The following is a 25,248-nucleotide window of genomic DNA, read 5'->3' on the forward strand; positions in this document are numbered from 1 at the left end:
CATTTAAACTTACAGATTACGGAGAAGCCTGAATAGACTGCATGTGGAGATGTGCCCTTTAGAACTGAGGTGAGGAACAATTTCTTCAGCCAGAGGGTGGTCTACCTGTGGAACTCATTGTCACAGAGACATGTGGAGGCTAAGTTATTGAATATATTTAAGATAGAGATAGTTTCTCGATTGGTATGGGGATCAAAGGATATAGGGAGAAGGCAAGAGAATGAGGTTGAGAAAGCCACGATCAAATGGTGGAGCAGACACGATGGGCCAAATGGCCCAACTTTTCTCCTATATCTTAGTTTTATCGTATGATCTAGTACATTAGTGAAATACAGTCTGAGCTGTGACTGTTACAGCCAAATCACTACCTGTAGTCAAAAAGAAATCTTTCATACAATATATTTGAATACAATAAAATCACAACTTTATTGCACAAAATCAATGTTTACATTACAAGTTGAGGTAGTATAATACAAAAATCAGTTTTAGAAAACATTTTTAAACTTTTCAAGAATTGTATCATTGTAAAGCAATAGTGGTTCAAAAATTAGCACATGCCCACATGACAACACCAAAAAATGGTATTTTAGTAAACTACCACATAATATGGACATAATTTTAAATACACTTAAATTTCAAAACTTATGATTTGAATTCAGACTGACACAGTCTAGTTATTCTCCTATGGAGAACTTGGAATTAATTTACATGTTGTACAAAATAGTTCATTTTGTAAGCTGTGGTCTCAATTCTCACTGTGAAAAGAATGGATGCTGCAATGCTTGATCTAGTCGTATCCTTTTTGAAGGTTCATACGTCATCATCTTTTCAATTAAGTCAAAGAGTTCCTGATGTTCAGAGACCTGAGAAGTCATATAATCCTGAAAATAAACCACAGAAGTAGAATGTCAACAAAATTTTCACTCAGCCAGCCTATTCCCCAAGTGATGAATGGTGCTGTCAACAGGGGCCTGAAACAGCATTTAATCAACAATAACCTACGTACTAGTTCTCCATATAGTATTTCCAGAGCCACTCAGCTACTGACTTCATTACATCCACGTCCAACATGGATAAGAGTACCAAATTCAGCATTCACTTACAAGGGAAATTAGAAAACTCACATTAAACGAGGAAGTAGGAGTGCAGGTTAGCAATGTGGCAGATGCTTACCAGGCAATAACGGGGAGGGACAGAACAGATAAATGTTAATGCAAGAAATAATTTTTAAAAAGTAGGGAAATTTACAAATGGAACAAATTTAAAAGCTTTATATCTAAATGCATGAAGCATTCGAAACAAAGTGGATGAACTAACTGCGCAGATAGATTTAAAGAACTGGTACAATATAATTGGGATTATGGAGACAAGGCTGCAGCATGTCCAGGGATGGGAACGGAATGTCCTAGGGCATTCAGTATTTAGGATGGATAGGCAAAAAAGGAAAAGTTGGTAGAGGGGCATAGCTGGTTAAAGAGGAAATTAGTACAGTGAGAAAGAACATTAGCTCTGACAACATGAGTGTCTGTTTGGGTTGAGTTAAGGAATAACAAGGGACAAAAAAAAACATTAGTGGGTGTCATATAAACCTCCAAACTGCAGTGGTGTTGATCAGGAAATTAGAGATGCAGGTGATAATGGAATGCCAGTGATCATGCATGATTTTAATCTGCACATAGATTGGGCAAATCAAATTAGCCACAATGCCATAGAGGAGGAATTCTTGAAGTGCATACGGAAAGGTTTGCTTGACCGAGGAACTGACTAGAGAGTAAGCCACCTTAGACTGGGTACTGTGTAATGAGGAGGAAATCATTGCTAAAGCAGCTGTGTAAGACTTCTTGGGGATAACAACCATAACATGATAGAATTTTTTAAAAATCAGAATGGAGAGTGAGATAGTTGATTCGGAGACTAGAGTGCTGAATCTTAATAAGGGAACCTACAAAGATGAGGCATGAGTCGGCCTTGATAGTTTGGGAGAGTTACTTAAAGGGATGACAGTGATAGGCAATGGCATAGATTCAACGCATGAAGGAATTGCAACAAATGTTTATTCCTATCCGGCTCAAAAGCAAAATGGGAAGAGGGCTAATCCCTGGATTACAAAGAAAATTAGAGATAGTATCCGATCCAAGGAAGCAGCATACAGATTGCCCAAGAAAAACAACGGCTCAGAATTGGGAGCTTAAAATTCAGCAAAGAAGGACCAAGGGATTAAGAATGGAAAAATATACTACGAAAATAAGCTTTCAGGGAACATAAAGACTGACACTAAGAATTTCTACAGGTACATGAGTGACTGTAAATTTGGAAAGGGGAGTGTGCAGCAGGACTTGGGTGCACTTGCGCACCAGTCACAAAGTAGTTATGTAGGTGCAACAGGTGGTAAAAAAGGCAAATGGTATGTCACCTTGTGTTGCGAGAGGTCAAGTACAAGAGCAGGAATGTGTTATTGCAGCTATATGAGTTCTTGGTGAGGCCATACCTAGAACGTAGCGTGCAGTTTTGGTCTCCTTTTCTGAGAAAGGATACTCTTGCTCTTGAGGGGATGCAGCAAAGGTTTACTAGGCTAATTCCAGGGATGGCAGGAGAGACTGACCAGGTTTGGATCGTTTTCACTGGTGTTCAGACAATGGGGGGTGGGGGGGAAGTGGGGTAAAATTCTAAGTAGTCCAGAGAGGGTAGATGCAGGGAGGATGTTCCCAATGGTAGGTGCATCGAGAACCAAGGGTCACAGTCTGAGGATTCAGGGTGAACTATTTAGGATGGAGATGAGGAGACATTTCTTGGCCCCGATGGTGGTGGGCCCATGGAATTCATTGCGACAGGTAGGAGTTGATGCCAAAACACTGAATTTATTCATGGGGCAGCTAGATTTAACATTTGAGGCAAATGGAATCAAAGATTATGAAAAGAAAGGAGGTTTAAGCTATTGGGTTGGATGATCAGCCATGATCGTGATGAATGGTAGAGCAGATCTGAAGGGCCGAATGGTCACCTCCTGCTTCTATGTTTCTACGAATTCTACATGAGATGAGCGTAGCATTTGTTTGTTTGTTTGTGGCACCAGACAAACCAAGTAAAATCTGATGTCCATGCAGAAGAGGGAATACTCTACTGGGTGGAGTCACACCTAGCACAAAACATGGTTGTGGCTGTTGCAGGTCAGTTATCTCAATTCTGGAACATCACTGTAGAACCACTGGCAACGTAGAATAGTGCCCTCAGCCCAAACCATCTTCAGCTGCTTCCATGACCTAAACTCAATCTTAAGTTCAGGAGCGGGGATGTTTATATGTAACTGCAGGTCACTACCCTTTGCAATCCCTCATATACTGAAGTAGCGTGTAATCAAACACCACAAAGCCTGAATAGAATTCAGGGTTGGGCTATTAAATAGCAAGAAACATGAGCGACAGGTGTTCATGTAAACAGAGCATTACACTCGACTGGTACTGCTTTCAACCTCACCTTCATTTCCTTCACCCCTGGCAGTGACAACAGTAAACAGTGACATAATACACCACGACCACATGGCAACTCCTTTGAAAAACACAATATCTAGACGTACAATGGCAGGAAACACACATGGACATTATCACTGGCAAGTTCCCTCAGAGTGACAGGCCGTTGGAGTTGGAAGCATAATTACTGTTCTCAGAGTCACTGGGTCAAACTTCAGCAGCACAGAGTGTACCGACATTATAGTGATTATAGGTGCTAAAATTAGCTCACCAAGATCAAGTTTTCAAGAGCAATTAGGGAAAGGCAACAAATGCTCGTCTTTCCAACATACGCTCATTTACCATGAATGAAATAAAGTAGAGTGTCATTAATATTCTTACCTTCAAAGGTTTGCAACGTTTCCTAATGTATCTACCAGCAGAGCTGTTTTCATCCCAATCTAATCGCTCATGATGAAAATACTTGCTTTTGCTGAGAACATGATGATATCAGTACATCACTCAATGTTGCACATGAAAGCATGTATGGCTAATATATTACAAGTTCATAAATAGTGAAATAAATGACACAAAAGTTTTAACACTTCTAACCAAATCCAAATGTGAATTTGGTTATCACACAGCATATCAACATTTAGCAAAATGTGATTATGTATATTTAGTTAAAAGTACTGCATCAGAAAAATGAAATTTTGATTTCTGGCAAGCTGACACACTGCCAAGCAAACTAAGAAATATCCAGAGATATTTGTTCATTTCCCCAAACCAAAAGCAGCTAGATTTACATCGCAGTCATATCTTAAAGATACTAGTATCATACCACTGGGTACATTTGGAAATCTGTTACTCTGGGTGGGAGTACCTCATTATAAATTCCCAGCTGCCAGCAATATCAAACCTCTGAAATTCTTTAATGATCTATCTCAGACTAATGTAAGCCATCTGCAAGCGTAAACTTACAAGATCCAGTGTTCTGCTGAAAGGTGTCAGATTTGAGTCTTTAACTTATTACTTTAACCTCAATGTCGATTCTCCTGCTCCTTGGATGTTGCCTGACCTGCTGTGCTTTTCCAACACCACACACTCGACTCTGATCTCCAGCATCTGCAGTCCTCACTTTCTCCTAACCTTATAACCAGTTTGTCTCTTCAGATATTGTCTTACCTGCTAGCCCTGACTTTTTTTTTTAAAACTAAAGGAGGGTAGGACGAAAGATACTGTTTATATTAACAAAAGGAAAAGAATATTTCAGATAAACCTGAAATCGTTAAAAAAAAGTGTTAGCATTACATGCACCTTGCTATGATCCTGGTTTGAGACTGCTAGTTGGTGTCACTGGGAACCAATACGTTTTAGAAAAACAGTTTAAGATCTTAGGCATTAAGTGAATAAACTCATATGATTCCAGTTTTGAATGCACAACTTCTGGATACAACTTGGAGTAAAGCAATCTATGATACATACACAACAAACTAATATTCAGGACAACAAGGCATGGAGTTACAAAAACTGTGGTCAAACGGCCTTCAGACAGACTGCACTTTAAACAGCCAATGTGACTAATACAGATCCCATGGATACATAATGACACTAAGAGTCAACAAATCTCATGAAAACAGTTTCCTGAAAAGGTATTTCGAATCTTCCCTTCTGAATATGTGGCTTTGGAAAATAGTCTCTGACTCCAACTGCCTCAATCACTGCTCACGTCTTGGTACCTCAAAATCTTCCGCAACTTAATTCTCCAGAACTTCTGACACAGCTCCCAATTATAGCTTTTATATAATGACTAGCTTCACCAAGACTTTTTTAAAATACTAATTTTTCTCAGCTATATCAAGAAAATACTGCTGCTTCTTCATGCCGCACGAGCGCGCAGAATGAATTCCCTGGAACACACTTGCTAAAAACATGGAGCCTGCTTCCTGGAACGCTTTCTGCTGACAGCTACCTGTTTCAGCACTCTCCCAGCTCTTACCTGCAACTAACATTTCGAGCTTTGCTCACCTCCACGATAACATAGCGTCTAAAAGGGTACTTAAATTCATCTTTAGGATTTGCTGAATACCTTTGAGCTAACTTAACTCCTGCTGGATTGGCACTACCACAAAGTTAACAGACATCACATCTCCAATAAGTGACCCATTTACCGCTTTTATAGCTCTACCTTTTTTCAATTCTGATTCTATTAAACAGACCTGGAGTAACCATTTGAAGCGCCATTAATTTCAGAAATGCTGCCCAGCATTTTAGTTACCTTGCTGTCCTAAATGCTAACCTTTAAAAAGGTAGAATTTTTTAAAAGAATGAATGATCATGATGCTACAAATAAATTGTCATATTACACTGTTTTAGACAGCTAAACTGGATATTCCAACACACAATCGAGGGAGGAAATAACTGCATGCGCAAACCTATAAAATCACGACATAGTAGCAGAAATAGGCCATTCAGCCCATAAAGTCTGTTCCTCCAGTTATTGATATCATAGCTGAACTGATAAACCTCAACTCCATTTTCTTACCTTTCCCCATAACCCTAGATTCCTTTACTGATAAACCTCAACCATCTCCAATCCATCATCAGTATCAAGATTTAGGTTATACATTTATCAAAAGAATAATTGATGGTGGCTTCGTGACTGTTTCAGTTGTTGAGTTACCCTGGGCTGATATCAGGGACATGGCTTCAAAGTCCATCACATCAGAAGGTAGAATTTAATTTCACAGCTAACCTTAGTAATGATGACAAGCTAGAAACTGACCACCATCTAATTCACTAACGCCTTAGGGAAAGAATTCTGCCATCCTTACCTTGTCTGCTTTACTTGCCTTATCTTAGCAAGTCACTTTTTTCTTAAAATTCATTCACAGGCCAGCATTTATTAAACATTTCTAATTGAGAGAGGGTAGTTAGGCACATGTAGGCTAGACCAGGTAAGAACAGCAGTTTCCTTCCCAAAAGAACATTAATGAACCAGACGGGCTGCTTCTGACAATTGACGTTGGTTTCAGAACATTACCTGGGTCTCTAAATTAATAGTCTTAGCAATGATACCACTAGGCCATTACCACCCCTCTCACCTGAGTTAGAGGGAAATCATTGATGAAAGAATTAAAAACTAACTTACCGTGTTCTAATAATCATACTGGTTGGAATGGGTCCAAGCACTCTTTCCATCATAGCAAGATGTTCCCTGCTATCATGGGTCTGAACAAGAGAAACAAAAAAAAAAGTAAAATGTCACCCCTTTGACAAGTGTTACAAGGAGGTGATGAAAGCAAGAGCCAAACTCTAAGATGGATAACCATGCAATTTAACAACTTTGAGGGGGGGGTGAAATGAATTTTAAGCATACTAGTATAGGGCAATGGACACAGGCAGAATGAAAACTAGTCAAATTCAGAAACCAACATACTTAAGAGCAAGAAAAACTGGACATTACTCTACATGATCAGTGTGACATTACCTCAAATAGATTGGAAATTGACTAGTCTAAGAAATTTGGAGTTACAGATTCAAATTTGCTTCAGATGGGCTTTCCAAGGAAGGCTGTGAATATCACATTCAGAAGAAAAAACTATTCCAACACTTTAGCTACAGAAAATATATTACCCAGGCAGATGAAGACATTACATAACCAATCAACATATTCTCAACAACTCTTGAAAGATATACAGAAATATTAGTCCTTACCTGAAAGAGTGTCAAACCAAGGTAATATTCAATTAGTATACATCCTATACTCCATACATCACATGGATGTGACCATCCCAATTCTGAAAAAAATACAAGTAATATTTAAAGCCAGTTCATAACATATTTAGCAAAAGCAAATAATTCTCTTTACTAACCTAATATAACTTCAGGGGCTCTGTAATGTCTTGTAGATACGACAGTACTGTGGTGCTCATCATCAAATGTGGCACTGCCAAGATCAACAATTTTGACGTCTGCATTGAGCACTGTTCTATCGTCATGTTTCTAGAAAACAAATTAATTTACACAATTAATTAACAGCCTATTCAGTTGTGAAGGGACTTTTGTAAATTAAATCAGGTTTATTAGAAAGGAGCAACCTTACCGTTTTACTATTGTACTCTATGCTATATTCAGAATTCACAAACAGTATATTTTCAGGCTTGAGGTCTGTGTGAGTAAGCTTGTTCTGATGCAAAACTGATGAGAGAGAATAAACTATTATCCAAACATATTTGCATTGAGAATTGAGTCAAGCAGCAGCCTTAACAGGCTACACTCCAATAAAAATAATAACAGAGCCCTTCCAATTAAGGGATCAAAGGAGAATCAGACAGAATAGTGACAGCTTAGAAGGAAAATATAAATGGGAAGAGACACAAAGTGTACAAGACTGGCAGGTAACAACATGGATAGGAAAGTATTGTAAAGACATCTAGAGGAACCTTGATATTCCGAGGGACACAGGCGTACAGTATTTTGTTTGGTTAATTGGATTCCGGATAACATTGTTTAGCCAAGCATTGGGACCAAACAATCTTATATTTGGATAATTCAATGCAGGATAATTGAGGTTCCGCTGTATATAGTAAACAGGTATTGCACTTTAAAGGACTAATTAAAGATCAGGAAAAGGATCCAAGTATGCAGATAGGTGTGGCTGAGGTGATGCTGCGAAGATGCTGCTATTAATGTCACAACAAAAGGGATATCAAAATAGTGGCTGGATGAAAAATTGCTTAAAAAAAGACCCATAAGGTGAAACGGCATCATACTTGGAAGGATGCACCCAAGAATGATGACAGAACTGCAGTTAATCATTACGTTCACTTTGGATACAAGTCTGGTACCAAAAAGCTGCAAATCCTACACCCATTTTTGAATAAAAGCATAAAGACATAGTCTACAATTGTGTACCAGTCAGCTTTACCTCAGTAGTGGGAAAGCACTGGTGGAAAACCATTCAGACAAAGTTAACACTTGGTTAAGGGTAGATTCATTAGGAAAAAAAATCATGGATCTGTAAAACAAATACTAATTTTTCATGAACTGGATTGATTTTCTTGATGACGGTTCATCAGTTGGTGTGTATGTGCACTTACAAACGATGCTCGATAGTGATCACACAGTGCTGTTGGTCTGGAAACAATCATAGGCCAGACTAGATAAGGAATACAGATTTAGTTCCATAACAGACACCAGTCAATCGGATAGGTTCTAACAACAACTCATGATTGTTGCAGTCACCAGAATATAGATTAATCAATTGAATTTAAATTCTACCAGCTACTATGCTGCAATTTTCACCCATATCCCCACAGCATTAATGTGGTTTCTGGAGTACTAGTCCTGTGACATAACCAGTACAGATCATTCTGCTATAATTTATGTTTCATTAATGTGAACGAGCTATAACATGATTGACGAATTATGGACATTTGGATAACACAAACTTTCTTCTGAACGGATATAGCAATTTTATATTAGCGATCTTCCACAGCGCAATTGCTACAGTGAAAGGATGCAGAGGAACGCAACTGTTGCTTTAGAGCAGAATGACCTGTACAGCAGTGTGCCCTCCATAAGACTACCGATGCAAATAATTGATCTTATGCATATTACAGCAAACTGTACTCGGTAACTAAGTTTGTTAACAGTAAGAGTGGGCATTCTATTCGAGGCACAACCAATCGATACCATTCAATGTAAATTTGCCATATATTTAAGATAGACAACAATATATACGCCATTATTTCAAATATTTCACTAATTTTTAAATATTTAACGATACTCACAGTTCAGGGCATCACAAATTTGATAAGCCATGTGTCTGATATGATGCATTGGAAACGGCATAAAATTATTTTCCTTTAAGAAGTCATAGGTACTGAGTCCCAGGAGTTCGAAACCAATACAAGTATGCCCATGATGATCGAACGAATCCAGAATTTGTACACACCCACTGCAAATTAGAATTGTTTATATTACCACAATTTTGTAAAGCAGCCATATCATAACACAACAATGTAGCATATGATTCATGAAATAACGTTCTAGTAAAAAAAGAACAAAATTAATTCAGTTTTGAGTGGCAGACTCTAAGATGTATTTTCCCACAAACTGAAACTGGTATGAATTCCAGATTGCTAAGCAAAGTAAGATGTGCAGAGAGGATAAAAGCCCTATGGCCAGACGATAATATAATAATGTAGGTGATTCCGATGTCCTTTTTCAAGTAAAAAGCATGGAAACTATAGTGCAATGATCCTTCCTTCCTTTGCTGTCCAACAAAGAATGAATAATGGCAGGATTGTTTTCAATGTAGAAGAGCATTTTTTAACCATGAAGTTTCCTAAGAATGGATGTAGGATCTATGTCTACACAGAAACTGCCTGCTTTAAGCAGAATAACCATGGAAGCCTGTGTCCTAGCTTCAACTTTAGCAAAATGGTAGTGTCTCTACCTGCCAGAAGGTAGGTTCAAGGCCTACCTCCTCCAGTGAAGTATATCATCATCTCAGCAGGTAAATTAGAAAAGATCTAGATTGATGAATCTCTGTTGGGTTGCTGCTCCCATTCACTATCCAAAACAATACTCATATTCCAGGTGCAAATGAAAAATGTTCAGAAGCACAGCAAAAACCAGCTGTTGAACATATAATCTGAAACTCTTGTTTTAAACAGTCAAAGAAAACTTTCAAAACAGAGGACGGCATGTCTCATCAAATCTAATTTATTTAAAACATGCTAATTGTGGGAAATTCACAATTCTAATTTATTTCACTTTTTGCTCTATAATGAAAGAAATCTGAATACTCTTAACATAAAACTAAGTTATCGTATTTATATGCAATTACAAAAGGTGAAAAAATTGCATACCCACATAAGTCAAAACTTGCATCATTTGAAAGGCAGCTGGGAAAGAGCAGGTAGGTTTAAATGACTACAGGTAATAAATAGAGAGCAAACCAGCACTTTCAGTAACAAGGGATATTCATTAATGGGCTTGATTAATTGTTAACTACAACATTCCTTCTCTGATGGTCAAAATACTGGAACTCATTCCCAGCAAGACTAAGTACAGTACACCTCCACCAAACAAATTACAATGGGTAAAAAGTGGTTCAAAATCAAGGGACATTAGATATTACATTTCCAGAGATACACATTCCATGGAAGAAAGTTGAAAATTTAAGGGATGAAACCCCAAGGCTTATTTCAAAATACTCACCAAGCACTGGCACCCTTGTTCTTCAGTTCTTCAAGCACACGTATTTCAGAATGAGCTGCTTCACGGTACCTAGCAATATTCTTTATGATCTTCATTGCAACATATTCTCCCCTGAAGAACAGTAATATCGTTTAAAATGTTGATCTACTGTGCAATAATTTAGTTGGTTAACACAAATGATTTGAGTGACTCATAGCTTATATAAAGAATAAAAATGATTGAATCTTAACTATGGCTTGCTTTATACGGCCCCTAATCAGGAAGCCAATATTACTGCAGAAAAATAAAGTCAAACCATAAACATTTCCCTCAATCTTTTTCAAGCTAAGATCATTCCATTGTTAAATCATGAAGCTACTTTCATAAAGAATTACATTTACAAAGTCCTTTTCCATTACATCAGTTTTGCATATGATATTTTAAACATATTAAGATTGTGAGTGGGAGAAAAATGCAGAAGGATTGGCTTAGATGCTGCGCTCATTTGAAACTCAGTGCTTAATCAACCTGTCAGACAGATAGCTGGGGCATGAACAGAGATAGGGACACTACCAGTGTGCCACAAGACCCATTAAGTGAAAAAAATACAGATTTTCAACAAAACATGTTTTGTTAATAGAGAATGGAGTAGCAAGACTGGAAATAGTAGACAGAGGAAAAAATTGTATCGTACAAATCAATTAAGTTACAGTTCTACCAAAGGCAAAAAGGATCGCCAATTTCTACACACCAATGGCCCTACAAACAATTAATAAAGCAGCTTTTGTTAAAAAAAATGGTTTTAGTTTCAAGGATAATATGGTTGCAAAATCTATGGTTCTTTAAACAGTGCCACTGTATCTTAGGTCACTCAGGAGACTACAGTCTCAAAACTGGTCATACCACCATATCAAATTGAAGACTTTCCACTTTAAACATCTGCTTGCAGATTTTGGAATAGGCTCATATAAATTTAAATATTGATATTGCTTCAGACCATGAACTATCATGCATCAATGAAACTAATAAATGTTTAGCAAAACTTAAGTCATTTCAGTTCTTTAATAAAGAGAGAACAAGTTAACTAATACGAAAATAAACCCATTTACTTCTGCACACATTAGTGCTTTTAAATATAACAAGGAGTAATACTTGCTATCAAGAAATTTTTTAAAAAATGATGCTTCAGATTATGGATGATTTCATTTTACGATTATGGAAATGAGTCGAGAAACTGGAAATATTAAACCAATTTGGAAAACGAGCATTATTTATGCTCAGACTGTGGACTCCACCCAAAGTAGAAACTACAAAATAATATCGTCTCCTTTCACATAAACATCCAAATTAAGACCTCCCATTTTACACACACAATCCTGTTCTTACAACAAGTAGAGCTGAAAAAGAGAACAGGATGATATGGTATATCTGGATTTTAAAAAGGTAGCATGCTGTTGCAGCAAGTAATGAAGAAAGCAAATTGATTTTGGGCATTTAATGCTAGGGGGTCAGAGTTTACAAATAGAGGTGTCTTATTTAAACTGTACACCTGTAGTTCTGTCTTGAACTGGAGGACAATTACAGAATAAGACGACATTCATTTAAAATTCAGATACAAAGAAATTTTTCTCCTGGATGGTAATGAATGCCTGGATTTCTCTACCCCAGAGATTGGTTAAACCTAAACCATGAAGAATTTAAAAGTTAGATAGATTTTTTTGAAATAACAAGGAGCTAATGAATTTACTGAGCTGGCACAATAGAGAAATTGAGGTCTGAGCTAAATCATCCACAATCTTACTGGGCAGGCTTGAAGGGGCCAAATGGCCCACTCCTATTTCTTATTATTTTATTTGACTGTAACATTTTTTTCTCCATTCATGTTGATTTGCATATTCCTATGATCCGAATTTTTCATTTACTGACATTCCCATTGCTTGTTTTTTGATTATACGCACCTGTTTATCTATAAATTAATTCATTATCACTCTCTATTCACTTTAGTATGTACCACACAGCTCATTGATTCACTTGCATCCAGGCAAATATGCATTCATCAGTGTAATGCCTTCACTGTTAAGTGAGTCAAAATAAATTTCTTTTTGCTTTTTAAGATTGCTTGCTCATTGCGTTTGTATGAGGTCAAAAAGAGTCCCTCCTGTTCTTCAACAAATCCCTACAGTGGCTTCTGATATCTACTGTTTCAGTTACTTGGGGAACAGACTAAACCTTTAAGATCCAAGATACAATACCACTAATGAGCAACTTATATAAAGGGAAATAAGTAGATCAAGATATTGGCAAAATTACTTACTTTTTAAGATCGAAGCATTCTACCACCTTTCCAAAAGCTCCTTCTCCTAGGCTACAAATTATTTCATCTGAATAGAAAGAAAAACTCTTTAAGAACTTGCACACACACAAAAAATAACTTATTTCCGTATAATTACATAAATCTCAAAAGATTGACACATCCTAAATGACTAAGACTTAAATGTAAGCGGTTTTATACTAAAATAGGGCCATGTTTAAAATATTTACTCAAAGGGCTTTCCTGATGCTAAGATCCTATACAATAAACTCTCAAAATAAATAACCCATGATTCAATTAAGTGGAAACATCACCACCCCACCATTCACCAAAAGCTAGAGAAACCTTATTTTCAAGGTTTCCTCAACTATGTGTTTTCTGCACAAGATTAACAAGCTAACAATGCTGTAAGATGGTATACTTTTTAAATTACATGTATGCCTTCAAACACAAAAACTCATTTTAGAATAGTGACCCAACCACCCCCTCCACATTATGTCCTCCTCCCTCCCTCCCGTTATGTTCCCAATCTATGGCTTTAAAGTGTTCTGTAATAAGTTGTTACAAAAATATTCTATACATCTTGCTTTCAGTTTGTCTCCAGTGTGATATACCAGGTGACCCTCCTCATCATCCTCAACATTGGTTCTCCTGTGGCGGTGGCTCTTCTGCACACGATAAGCAGTCAGCAACATCATCCAGCCATTGAAAAAGGATAGTATTTCGGAACAGAACACACCATTCCCCAGCAGAGGATTCAGGTATTCATATACACGCCAATCCACGAAAGGCCACGGTAGGTTGACGGGTGCAAATTCAAATTCAATCCCCAGAAATTCACATGGCACACAGTGTATGTTACAGAAGAAAAACATGGCAAGGAACAGATTTTAAGATAAGATGCTTCTTTAAATTTTCAAAGCAACAAATGCATCAATACAAAATTCACCAAATCAAAGATAATAAAAGACATCAAGATTCAAAGCATGTTGGGAATTATAAATAAAATATGGAAAAAGCGCATTCTGAGGGGTCAAAGATGTTGCATATCTTTGAAGGCAATATATTGTTGGAACCAGGGTATTTATGAACAAAGGAGGAAATGAAAAAGTTAACAACTGCAGGGCAAATTATGTTCTCTCTAACATGATCAGACACACTCAGGAATGAAAACATAGGTAAGGTGAATATTGGATTTTCAAAAACAAGGAGTCAATGGTCATGTTGGAAATCAGTTTTAACAGTCTGCAAGGCTAGCCAACAGAACTGTAACTGAAGTATGTGGAAAGTAACATTTTTGAGCAGTGCGGAGGCAGAATGGTGGCATTCAACAGATTGCCAGATTATATCAACACAGCAGTTATGATCCATGGATCATTAACACCGGTCGAACCATTGATTAGATAAACCCTTCTCAGAATGATTGGCATGACATGAAAACTATCAAGATAAAATGTGCTATGTTAACGGTCCAAGTACACTTTATAAGCTGTTACTTTACCCTGAGGGAATTCTATTAATAAAACAAATTCAGCAAATCATTGGTAATGGTCTTCAAAAATCTGGACTTTTCTAACATTAACATGATTATCAAGATACTGCCAACAATAACTGTATGCATGAATCTATACATTATCTGTGACACCACTTCTAAAAGTTAAACAAAATACTTTCTGGAGTGCCCACCTGAAGTTGACTGCTTAGATTTTAACATGTTTGGTATGCCTGCCCTATCCCAAAAAATGCCTAGACTATTTAAAAAACAAGTATTAAATACCCCAAATCTGTCAATTTCAAATAAATTTGTTCTTACCGAGTGTGAATGATTACTTGAACCAGAGTGATGTTTTTTAGGCCTATGCCTTTCACGGCTACTTTTTTGACTCCTTCCACTATCAGGTTTCCCTGACTTGCTGTAATTTTGATGACTATAGTAGTTGCGCTGGTGTCGACATTCTCTGTTGTGACAGCCATTTCTATATTCCATTTTGTACCCATCTCTGTATTCATGCTTTCCGTCATGGCAATCCATGTGCTCATTAACAGATTTTGTTTCCAAGTAATGGCTATAAAAAAAACTTACTAAATTACCAATCTTAACTATTGCTGTATGGGGTTCACATCTTATACATTTGCTTTACTCACCTTTCTGAAGGCTTTGAGTGATGATAGCGCCTTCGCCGTTTATTTTCTCTTTCACTGCTATGGGAACGTTTTTTGCGTTTATGACTGCTGTAATAATCTCGGTGGTCCCAACTCTCTCCACTGCTCCAATCACAGCTTCGTGTACACTTCAAATGAGGCATCTATTAAATGTATATTGTCGCCGTCAATTTTATCAATCTTGGGACGAATATATCTCTAGACGCAACATTATGCCTCACAGCATGTACAAGAGTCAAAATAATTATATCTATCAAAGTAATTTTTCATTTTAAATACTTATTACCTTAAAATTAGTTACAACTTATAAATATGGATATTTTTGTCAACTTTGCTTGGTCATAATTCTCAACAAAAAGCACGAAATATCAAAACTTGCCTTTTCATCACCCAGTATAAACTCACTCATCCTGATTTCATTTCATTTGCCAGCTTTCAAATTGAAACAGATCATTCAAAATTCTCATCGTAATTCTGACAACACTCACCATTTCAGACGTGAAAGCCTATCCATTCATGTGAAATCTTAGTTGGATTACTGAAATGCTCTCCCGACCATTCTTCCAATCACATGCCCTGCCTCACTCCATAAACATTTAAAATGCCATATGCTGTTGCAGTCAACTTATCACCCTCTTTGCTGATGTACTGAGTTCCCAATAGCTCCAATTTAAAACTGTGAATTGTTCAAATACTCCAGTCATATTGTACATGCCTTAAGAATGCATTCCTCCAACACCAGAGTGACTTTCTGACACGCTAACCTCATGCTCTTAAATTCCCTAACACTTTTCACCAAAAGGTTCTAGAGGGTGCTGCAGAAAACATTAGTCAATTCACACTGATTAGGCCAGTTAGCAAGGTGGTCTCATTAACTCTTAAATACGAACATGATAAAAATCTATGTAGAAAATAGGAAATGTTGCATTTATAAAGCACCTTTACTATACAGTGAGATACTTCTGAATTAGTTTTTTTTAAATGGAAAAAGACTATTTCTTAACTTTTTGCATATACACAAGTACTACAATAGGTCTATAGTCTTTGCAGATAGAAAAACGAACATTGGAATTTGACATTTCCAGCAGTTGCAAACAAAGGCATTTTCCACTCATGTGAAAGTTGTGTCTTGTACTTTTGCCAGAAAGACCTTAGATGATGTTCTTTCTACTGCTGAAGTATAGTCTCTTTAATAGCAGACAGAGTTACACACAGCAAACACCCACATACATCAGGGCGGTTATGGCCTGTTCAGTGACAGCGACTGAGAGAATATATTTTGATTAGGGCATCAGGGATAACTGCTCTCATCTCTAATAGTGCCATGGGATAATTTACACCAAAGGATCAAGCCTCAGCTTCAGTCACATTTAAAAAGGTGAAATTGTCAACACGGAATACCTTCAGTATTACTCTTCCATTCTGAAGTAAACTTTGAAGCGACTTCAGAGGAATTATCTCAACTGTCTGCATTCAACAGCTGTCCCTGAACTGCAATTTTCATAATCTAACTTATTCACGGATTGGTCCTTTCACTGAAAGTGTTTGATTTAAGAGAGAGACAGCAAGGATCTTTTAACAGTTTGTATGTTGGGCACTAGTGCAGTCCAAAAGTTGAAACTTGGCATGACCTTGCTCCTAAAGGTGCTCCATTCTGAAGATCATAAATTCATCTTTAAGAAGCCATAAACAAAAAAATCAGAAATCACTGGAGAAACTTAGCATGTATGAAGGGAAAACAGACTCAATGTTTTGAGTCCAGTGACCCTTCTTCAGAACCCAAAATCATGGTTAACACATTCGTACTGTACTGAAGGCACATTGATCTTGCTAAGCTGCCATGCAAGTAGCTCCCAAGGCAAACAAAATGGAGTCCACAAAAGTAAAATGCTGCCTTTATTTCAGACTTTGTGGATAGCGCAGGAATGTGTTAAGTGAATGATCAGCCATTATGCAGAATGGTAAAGCATGCTCATACTGAATGGCCCACTTCTGCTCCCATGTTCCAATCAGTCAAGTACCTCAGTGCTGAGTCCATTTTGTCAAAAATTAGTTTTGATTAAACTTCAAGAACATCAAACTGCATATTGAAGGATTTTTGGTCCCACAGTCAGCAAAAATGCTGTTCACATCAACGTAATTTTGTTGCCTTTAAAACTTTTTGTATTGAGTTATGGGACATGGAAGTTGCTGACTGGTCAGCATTTACTGCCCATCCCCAGTTGTCCTTGAGTTAGTGCTTAACTGCCTTTTTGGACTGTTGCAGTTCAAGTGCTGAATGTTGATCCACGATGGCCTTATGGAGGGACTTCCAGGAATTTGACACAGTGACAGTAAAAGAACAGAAAGATATTTCCAAGTAGGGATGGTGAGTGGCTTGGAGGGAAATGCTCCTGTCTTATCTTTCTAAATGAAAGTTGTCATGGGTTTGGTAGGTGCTCTCTAAGGATCATTTATGAATTTCTGCAGTGCATCCTGTATATACTGCTACTGAGCATTGGTACAGGGGGTAGTGGATTTTTTAAAAAATCATTTGTGGGATGTTAGCATCACTTGCTGGCCAGCATTTATTGCCTATGCCTAGTTACCATTGAAGCTTGTGGATATTTTGCCAATCAACTGGCTGCTTTGTCCCGGATCGTGTCAAGCTCCTTCAGTGTTGAGTGACATCCACTCAGACAAGTGAGAAATTCACAGTATTTCAAGCCTCTGTCCTACTCTTTTAGCTACTGTGTTTATATGGAGTCCATTCGTTGATAGTAGGGGACTCAGTGATGTTAATGCTATTGAATGTCAATGGGTGTGGTTAGATTGTCTCCTATTGGAGATGGTCATTGCCTTGACATTTGTGACAAATTACTTGCCACCTATCAGCTCAAACCTGGATATTGTCCACACTTTGTTGCATTTAAACACAGACTGATTCAGTTTGAAGTGTTGTGAATGGTGAACATTGTGCAAATGTCAAACATTCACACTTCTTACCTTATGATCAAGGTCAGTGTGAAGCAGATTAAGATGGTTGGGCCTTGGCATATGACTCTAACCAGTGGAGAGTTTGCTCTCCAATATCAGTCTTGCTCGGGCTCCTTGATGCCACATTTGGTTGAATGCAGCCTTAATTCCAAGGGTTGCCACTCTCACCACATGTCTGGAATTCAGCTGTTTTGACCATGATTGAACTAAGGCTGCCTTTGGGTCAAGAGCTAAGTGGTTCTAGTGGAATCCAAACTGTACATCACTGAACAGGTGACTGCTGACCAGGTGTGCTTAATAGCACTTTTGATGACAGCTTCCATCACTTTACTGAATGAACAGTAAACTAATGTGGTATTAATTGGCCAAGTTGGATTTGTCCTTTTCTGTACTGTTGGGTAGATGGAGCAGCAAGTTCTGGAGCACAATTGCTGGAATTCAGTCAAAGTCCAGAGCTTATGGTGTATCCAGTGTCTGCAATGTCAGCTGGCCACCGGGTTTCCTCTGTAGTGATTTACTCCAACCATAAAATGGCAGCTATTGTGCATCTCTTATGTTGCGACATGATATGGCCGACAATCAAAATAGCTGACAGCACCACCTACAGGAATAAAGAATTTCCCCACACAACTGAATAAGAGTAGGTTTTAAGCTGTGGGTTGAAAAGATATTTTCGATCCACATACTCCAAAGTATGGCAACAGTGGCCTGACAACAGTGAGACACATTAAAAAGCTTGTGTTCTTTTAATGGGCATGCACCCCCTACTCTCTGAACCTGGTACAACTACAATCTACAGAAATATGTCGTTACCTCCCCACCCTGGCAAGCACCGCACTAATCGGCATTCTCTTCTCTCTCCTCCCCACTGACTAATACTGAATGCGCCCAGCACTACAATCCTCCAAAGCTTTAGTCAGTAGCCACGAAGTCTGCGACATTAAAATCAGGCTACTTCCGGAACAGGTCTGGGACAAGGTATTTACACTATGTGGGCATTACTATTCCGTAACACAAACATGCATAACATCTGCGTTCCAATGGCTGACGTTTCATAATTTTAGAATAACCACGTATACAACATTAACGCAATCAAGTGATAAAACATGCTAGCTTTCCCCGGATAAAAAAACCATAACGAATTGCAAACAAAAGCTCTGGATAGTACTCGAATCAAAATCTAGAGTATGTTGATCAGACAATGATATTTGGAAATGTACCAAAAGGTGAAATTCAGACCTTTCGGCAGCAAAGGAGGGAGGTATAACAAACAATTTTAATGCTCTCGATATTATTCTTGAATCTTTCTTATTTCCCACGGGAGGCAACAAGCCGTACTGACTGTTTGCCTTCATGCCCCATTGGTTGCCTGATCCACCATGAACGGTGTTATTTAGGTTCCAAAAGCAGTGAAGCCACTTAAACAGCGACTGCCAAAAGACTCAGACAAAAACAAGGTCCAAACGGACCATTTATCGGTCTATAAGCAGCCATCGGGGAAAATGAACATAAACGAAATCAAACACGCACAGGGAAAATAGCAACTAGACAAAAGAAATTAAGTCAACTGACGCGGAAAATATTTTCTTGGAATTTTTTTGCAGCAGGGCGAGCGCCGGTCGCCATTTTGTTGGTGTGTTTACGACAAAGGTCTCCGACTTTTAAAATAAAATTCCACAATCAAACATGACCCGTGAATCACAGAATTAAGAGGATATCTTGACGGTAAAAATCCTCCCTGCACACCGAGGTTTCAGCGTAATGCCAACCATCAGCCGAGTTTATCAGAATAAACACAGGCAGGAAACGGCGTCGAGTGAAACACTGGAAAACACAGCCGCCGACATATTTTTCAAAAAAAAAGCATTCATAATTTAAACATAATGAACTCTGCTAAAAGTGGATCATTGGGCGATAATTCTACCGAAAGCACAGTTGTTCTTACCTCGACACGTCTCGAAATCGCATCAACTAAACAGACAAAGTGAAAAACTCAGCTCCAACACAAAATGGCGGACCGAGCTGCAGCAACAATGGGTGCTGACGCCAGCCCTTGGCGCATTTCCGGTCACGGGGGAGGAGGGGCTCGGGTTGGGGAAGCTTCTCTGTTAAACCTAGGCCACTATCCAGTTAGAGCATTCAGGATGTTACACAATCTTCGTCCAACCACTTAGTGTGAACAACTCCCTGCAACTGTTTCTGAATGTTTCTTAAATGGTGACGCATTTTCTTTTTCTTGATTCTTAGTGAACAATAAGTTTCTGTAGTCAAGTCTAATGTTGTCTTTTGACCAGTTTTACAATTACTCTGTTCTGTCCATGAAGTGCAGGACTATGAAGTAATATTCTGGCTATTTATGAACTTTATCATTACTGCAACCTCTTTTAATGCCCTTCCATCTTCCCTTCATCTCTCCCTCCAGGCCAACTTAACTTCCCAAGCCACATCCATATAGTTCTGCACTTTCAAGAATCCAACTGTCAAGCCTTCATATATCAGTTTTTTGTTAGCTACTGAATCTCACCCTTACCTACACTGTTGAAACATAAGTCTGCATTAACAAAGACAATTTACATTTACATAACCGCTTTGGCATAATTAATCACACTTCATAAGAGCATTTTAAAACAAAATTTGAAACCATACCGTATAAGTAGATAAGAAAGATTACCAAAAGTTTCACTAATAAGGTCGCTTGTAGGTAGCATCTTAAAGGAGAAAAATAAGGGAGTGAAGCAGAAAGTTAAGGAAGAAAATTCCAGAATTTAGAGCAACTGAAAACATTACCACAAATATTGGTGTGATTACAATTATCAAGAAGGTCCCAAGAACCAAAGAGTATGGTCTAATGGTAAGATGCTTGGTAATGTAGATGACCAGAGAGATCTCTGTGTCCATGTACATAGAATCCCTCAAAGTTCCCATCCAGGTTGATAAGGCTGTTAAGAAGGTATGTGGTGTGTTAGCTTTTATTGGTAGGAGGGATCGAGTTTCGGAACCGTGAGATAATGCTACAGCTGTACAAAACTCTGGTGCAGCCGCACTTAGAGTATTGCATACAGTTCTAGTCACCGTATGAAAGGAAGGATATGGAAGCTTTGGAAAGGGTTCAGATGAGATTTACTGGGATGTTGCCTGGTAAGGTTATCTCAGATTACAACAGGATCTTGATCAGATGGGCCAATGGGCTGAGAAGTGGCAGATGGAGTTTAATTTAGATAAATGCGAGGTGCTGTATTTTGGGAAAGCAAATCTTATACACTTAATGGTAAGGTCCTAGGTGCTGAACAAAGAGATCTTGGAGTGCAAGTTCATAGCTTCTTGAAAGTTGAGTTGCAGGTAGATAGGATAGTGAAGAAGGCATTTGGTATGCTTTCCTTTAGAGTATTGAGTACAGGGGTTGGGAGATCATGTTGCGGCTGTGCAGGACTTAGGTTAGACCACTGTTGGAATATTGCTTGCAATTCTGGTCTCCTTCCTATCGGAAGGATGTTGTGAAACTTGAAAGGGTTCAGAAACGATTTGCCAGGGTTGGAGGATTTGTGCTATAGAGAGAGGTTGAATAGGCTGGGTCTGTTTTCACTGGAGCTCTGAGGCTGAGAGGTGACCTTTTAGGAGATTACAAAATTATGAGGGGCATGGATAGGATAAATAGACAAAGTCTTTTCCTTGGGTTGGGGGAGTCCAGAACTAGAGGGCGAGAGGGGAAAGATATAAAAGAGACTAAAGAGCAACTTTTTAACACAGGATGGTACGTGTATGGAATGAACTGCCAGAGGAAGTGTTGGAGGCTGGTACAATTCCAACTTTTAAAAGGCATTTGGATAGGTATATGAATAGAAAGGGTTTGGAGGGATATGGGCCAAGTGCTGGCAGGTGGGACTAGATTGGGTTGGAATATCTGGTCGGCATGGACGGGTTGGACCGAAAAGTCTGTTTCCATGCTGTACATCTCTGACTCTGACTCTGACTCTGAGTACTGATATCTCAGAGGGTTGTGAGTTGTAGATTACAGAGATAAGGAGCATTGAGGCTGGGATGAATTTCAAACCAGGGTGATAATTTTAAAGTTCAGGGATGTAGCTTAGGTCATAGAGGCTATTGCTTGCAAGTTAGGACATGGGCACCAGAGCTAAACCATTCACATCCCTCATTTCTAGATGAACAAAATCAATGTGGCTCCTACCTCCACATCTGCCTCTTTTAAAATCTGAGGATGCAGGTCATTGTGTCCATGCAATTTGCCACATTGCAGTTCCATTCTTGCTGCCATCAATGATAATGTCTCTTGAGTTAGACCATAATAAAATCATAACATATGGGAGCAGATTTAGACCATTTGGCTCATCAAGTTTGCTCTGCCATTTGATCATGACTGATATGTTTCTTAACCCCATTCTCCTGCCTTCTCACTGTAACCTTTGATCCCCTTTCCATAACCTTTTCTAAAAATGGAATTGATTGCAGTGATATAGTGATATAGTAGTTTGCCTTCCATCTATTTGCTAATCTTTAACTTTACCTTATTATGTAATGAAACTGTGTTATATTGTTTACATCTCAAAGTATTTGCCTTCTGCAATGGAACAATTGTGTTCTTTGAAAAGTAATCTCCAGAAGTATAAATCTTTCAATTTAAGTTACTCAGTTCTACTGTTATCTTCTTTATAAATCGTTACATCATTGTTTTTGGGAATTACATCTGATTCTTCTGTAACTGATGAAGATAGTAGGATTTCCATGCCATTTAATGCTATTGGCTAGCACAGCAGAAGATCGAGGGATGCTAGAATATAGAATGAATGAAATAGTGAAACCATGTGGAATAAAAGTGTAATAATGATGAAAGTATGAAGATCAAAAGGAATAATAGCACAAAAGCAAATGTCAAGATGGAGAACAGCTGGAACAGATACCACAACTTAAGTACCTGGCAAACATCCTGTCAGATGATGTTACTGCCATAAATAAATCAGAGTTAGAATAGTAAAAGGAAAGAATGCATTCTCCAAACATTAAAAAAAAGCAAAAGAATACAGAGTTTATGAAAATAATTATCAAGACTGATTTGGAGTGTCTTGCTGTGAGGGGCTAAAACCTAGACATCCAAAGACTAGATAATTTTGAAATGTAATTCTGGAGAAGGATAAAGAAGGCCATTTGGAGCAATGGAAGAGCAATGAAGAAGTTCTCAGGATTGGGAGGAGGAAAGATCATTTGTTAACATATGAAGAAAGGCAAACAAGGTTGTATGGAGTTGAGAGTGTGGTGCTAAAAAAGTCCAGCAGCTCAGGCAGCATCCAAGAAGCAGGAGAGTCGACGTTTCAGACAAAAGCCCTTCATTAGGAATTCCTGATGAAGGGTTTTTGCCCGAAATGTCAACTCTCATGCTCCTCGGATGCTGTTTGACCTGCTGTGCTTTTCCAGCACCACACTCTCAACTCTAATTTCCATCATCTGCAGTCCTTACTTTCACCCTGTAGAATATTCAAGGTCTGTTCTGGAGTACTGTTCTAGTTCTGGACACTGTGTTATTGGAAGGATATTATTAAGCTGGAGAGGATTCAGAAGAGATTTACCAGAATGTTGCGGGGAATGGAGGGTGTGATTATAAGGAGAGGCTAGATTAGCTGGGACTTTTTCCACTGGAGAGTAGGAGGTTGAAAGGTGACCTTAGAGAGTTTTATAAAATAATGAGAGAGATAGATAAAGTGATTGGCTGGTGCCTTTTCCCTAGGGTGGAGGATTTCAAGAGTAGGGGAGCATATTTTTGAAGTGAGAGGAAAAAGATATAAATATATAAATGAGGGGCAATTATTTTACACAGAAATGGTTCATGTGAGGAATGAATTTCCAGAGGAAGTGGCGGATGTGGGTATAGTGACAATGTTCAAAAGACATTTGGATAAGTACATGAATAAGTGTTTGGAGAGATATGGGTTAAGCGCAGGCAGGTGGGTTTAGTTTGAGATTATAAACGGCATGGACTGGGTTGGACTAAAGTGTATGATTCTGACTTGCTGAATAAGATGATTAAAAGCTGATTACAGCAGGGATCAAAATATTTTTTTTCAAAGGCAGTTTTTGAGATTTTCTTCAAGAGCTACTTCTTGTTTTCCCGGACTAATCCCCTTGATTTTCAGCTGTTCCTTTTTCCATTCTCATTATTCTATTATTAGGTGATGCAGTCATATAGATTCACCTTCTGCATTTGTTTTCAAAATTTTCAGAGTTTAATTCTTTACTTAGATAAGTCAATACAAATATCACATGGAAAGATAGCAGCTCATCCAATCTCAAGCTACAGGTTAATCAATTCAAAATAGTATGTCAATCACGTGTCAATGTCATAAAGACATGTCCTGTTGTCCGTATGAATTTCCTTTAAGTAGCTGGTATTGTCTTCTTGAATACAACTGTGTGGTTTGCTATGCTATTTTGGAGTGCAATTAAGAGTCAACCACATTGAAGAGAGTCTGGAGTCACATATAGGCCTGACCATGTGCTATCCTTGTTCTGTCTCTTCTATGGACAGGGTTTACTTTTCTGTCATTAGTTATGCCTGTCATATATTTTCACAGGCTTGTATTGGGCGTCTAATGCTGAATTTGCTCAATGCCCCAGTGTATTTGAATCCTGGATTAGAGTAATATGGGCCAAAAGTGAAAAAGAGATTGATGACAACTTAAAACTGAAAATGGAAATCTCTTCGAAGCAACAGAAGAGGAAACTGCAAGACTGCGAGGTGTGTAAAAATGTCCTTAATTTCTGCAGTGTAATTTCTTTATTTAAATTGATTTCCTTAATTTCTCCTTTCTTACTATACATTATCTCCCAATTAATTCCAGAATGAAGCAAAAATCCCTGTATTAATACTGAAGTAACAAATCTGCTGCTTGCAAATAAATTTGTTGCCCAACCTTAAATTAATTAAAAATGATGAGTTCAAACTCAGGTGGGATCCTGTTTCAGATCTCTTGCATTTTAACTTCTGAAATGACCCCACCCCATCCCACCCCACCCATTTTTGAGAATGCCCACTCAAAAATGCCTTGTAAAAGAGGTGTACAACTCACTCAGTTTGCACACCATCTGGTGGAAACTTTATATAATGACATCCAAACAGAAGCTTTCTGCTTTTAA

The 25,248-nt window shown here is 38.2% G+C and overlaps 1 protein-coding gene and 1 long non-coding RNA gene across 2 annotated transcripts in view; one reads left to right on the forward strand and one right to left on the reverse strand.

Moving 5' to 3' along the window:
* Nucleotides 1-401: 401 nt before the first annotated feature.
* Nucleotides 402-20,207, reverse strand: clk4a (CDC-like kinase 4a). Its single transcript, XM_043703585.2, has 13 exons — nt 20,051-20,207; nt 15,112-15,272; nt 14,780-15,032; nt 13,547-13,634; nt 12,970-13,036; nt 10,677-10,787; nt 9,242-9,408; nt 7,552-7,646; nt 7,322-7,451; nt 7,164-7,246; nt 6,598-6,677; nt 3,849-3,939; nt 402-881 (listed from the first exon to the last, which is right to left on the reverse strand). The coding sequence occupies exons 2-13, from the start codon at nt 15,270-15,272 to the stop codon at nt 753-755; spliced, it is 1,455 nt and encodes a 484-aa protein (XP_043559520.1). The 5' UTR covers nt 20,051-20,207; the 3' UTR covers nt 402-752.
* A 4,484-nt stretch (nt 20,208-24,691) lies between these two features.
* The window catches only part of LOC122556641 (uncharacterized), a 50,714-nt gene continuing 50,157 nt past the window's right edge, over nt 24,692-25,248 (forward strand). The window contains exon 1 of the long non-coding RNA XR_006313591.2: nt 24,692-24,850. This is a non-coding gene — a long non-coding RNA (uncharacterized LOC122556641). The remainder of the gene's footprint in view (nt 24,851-25,248) is intronic.

This window comes from Chiloscyllium plagiosum, unplaced genomic scaffold, assembly GCF_037043375.1.
Source record: "Chiloscyllium plagiosum isolate Xiang-an unplaced genomic scaffold, Cpla_swu_hap1 HiC_scaffold_16, whole genome shotgun sequence".
Classification (NCBI taxonomy): Eukaryota; Metazoa; Chordata; class Chondrichthyes; order Orectolobiformes; family Hemiscylliidae; genus Chiloscyllium; species Chiloscyllium plagiosum.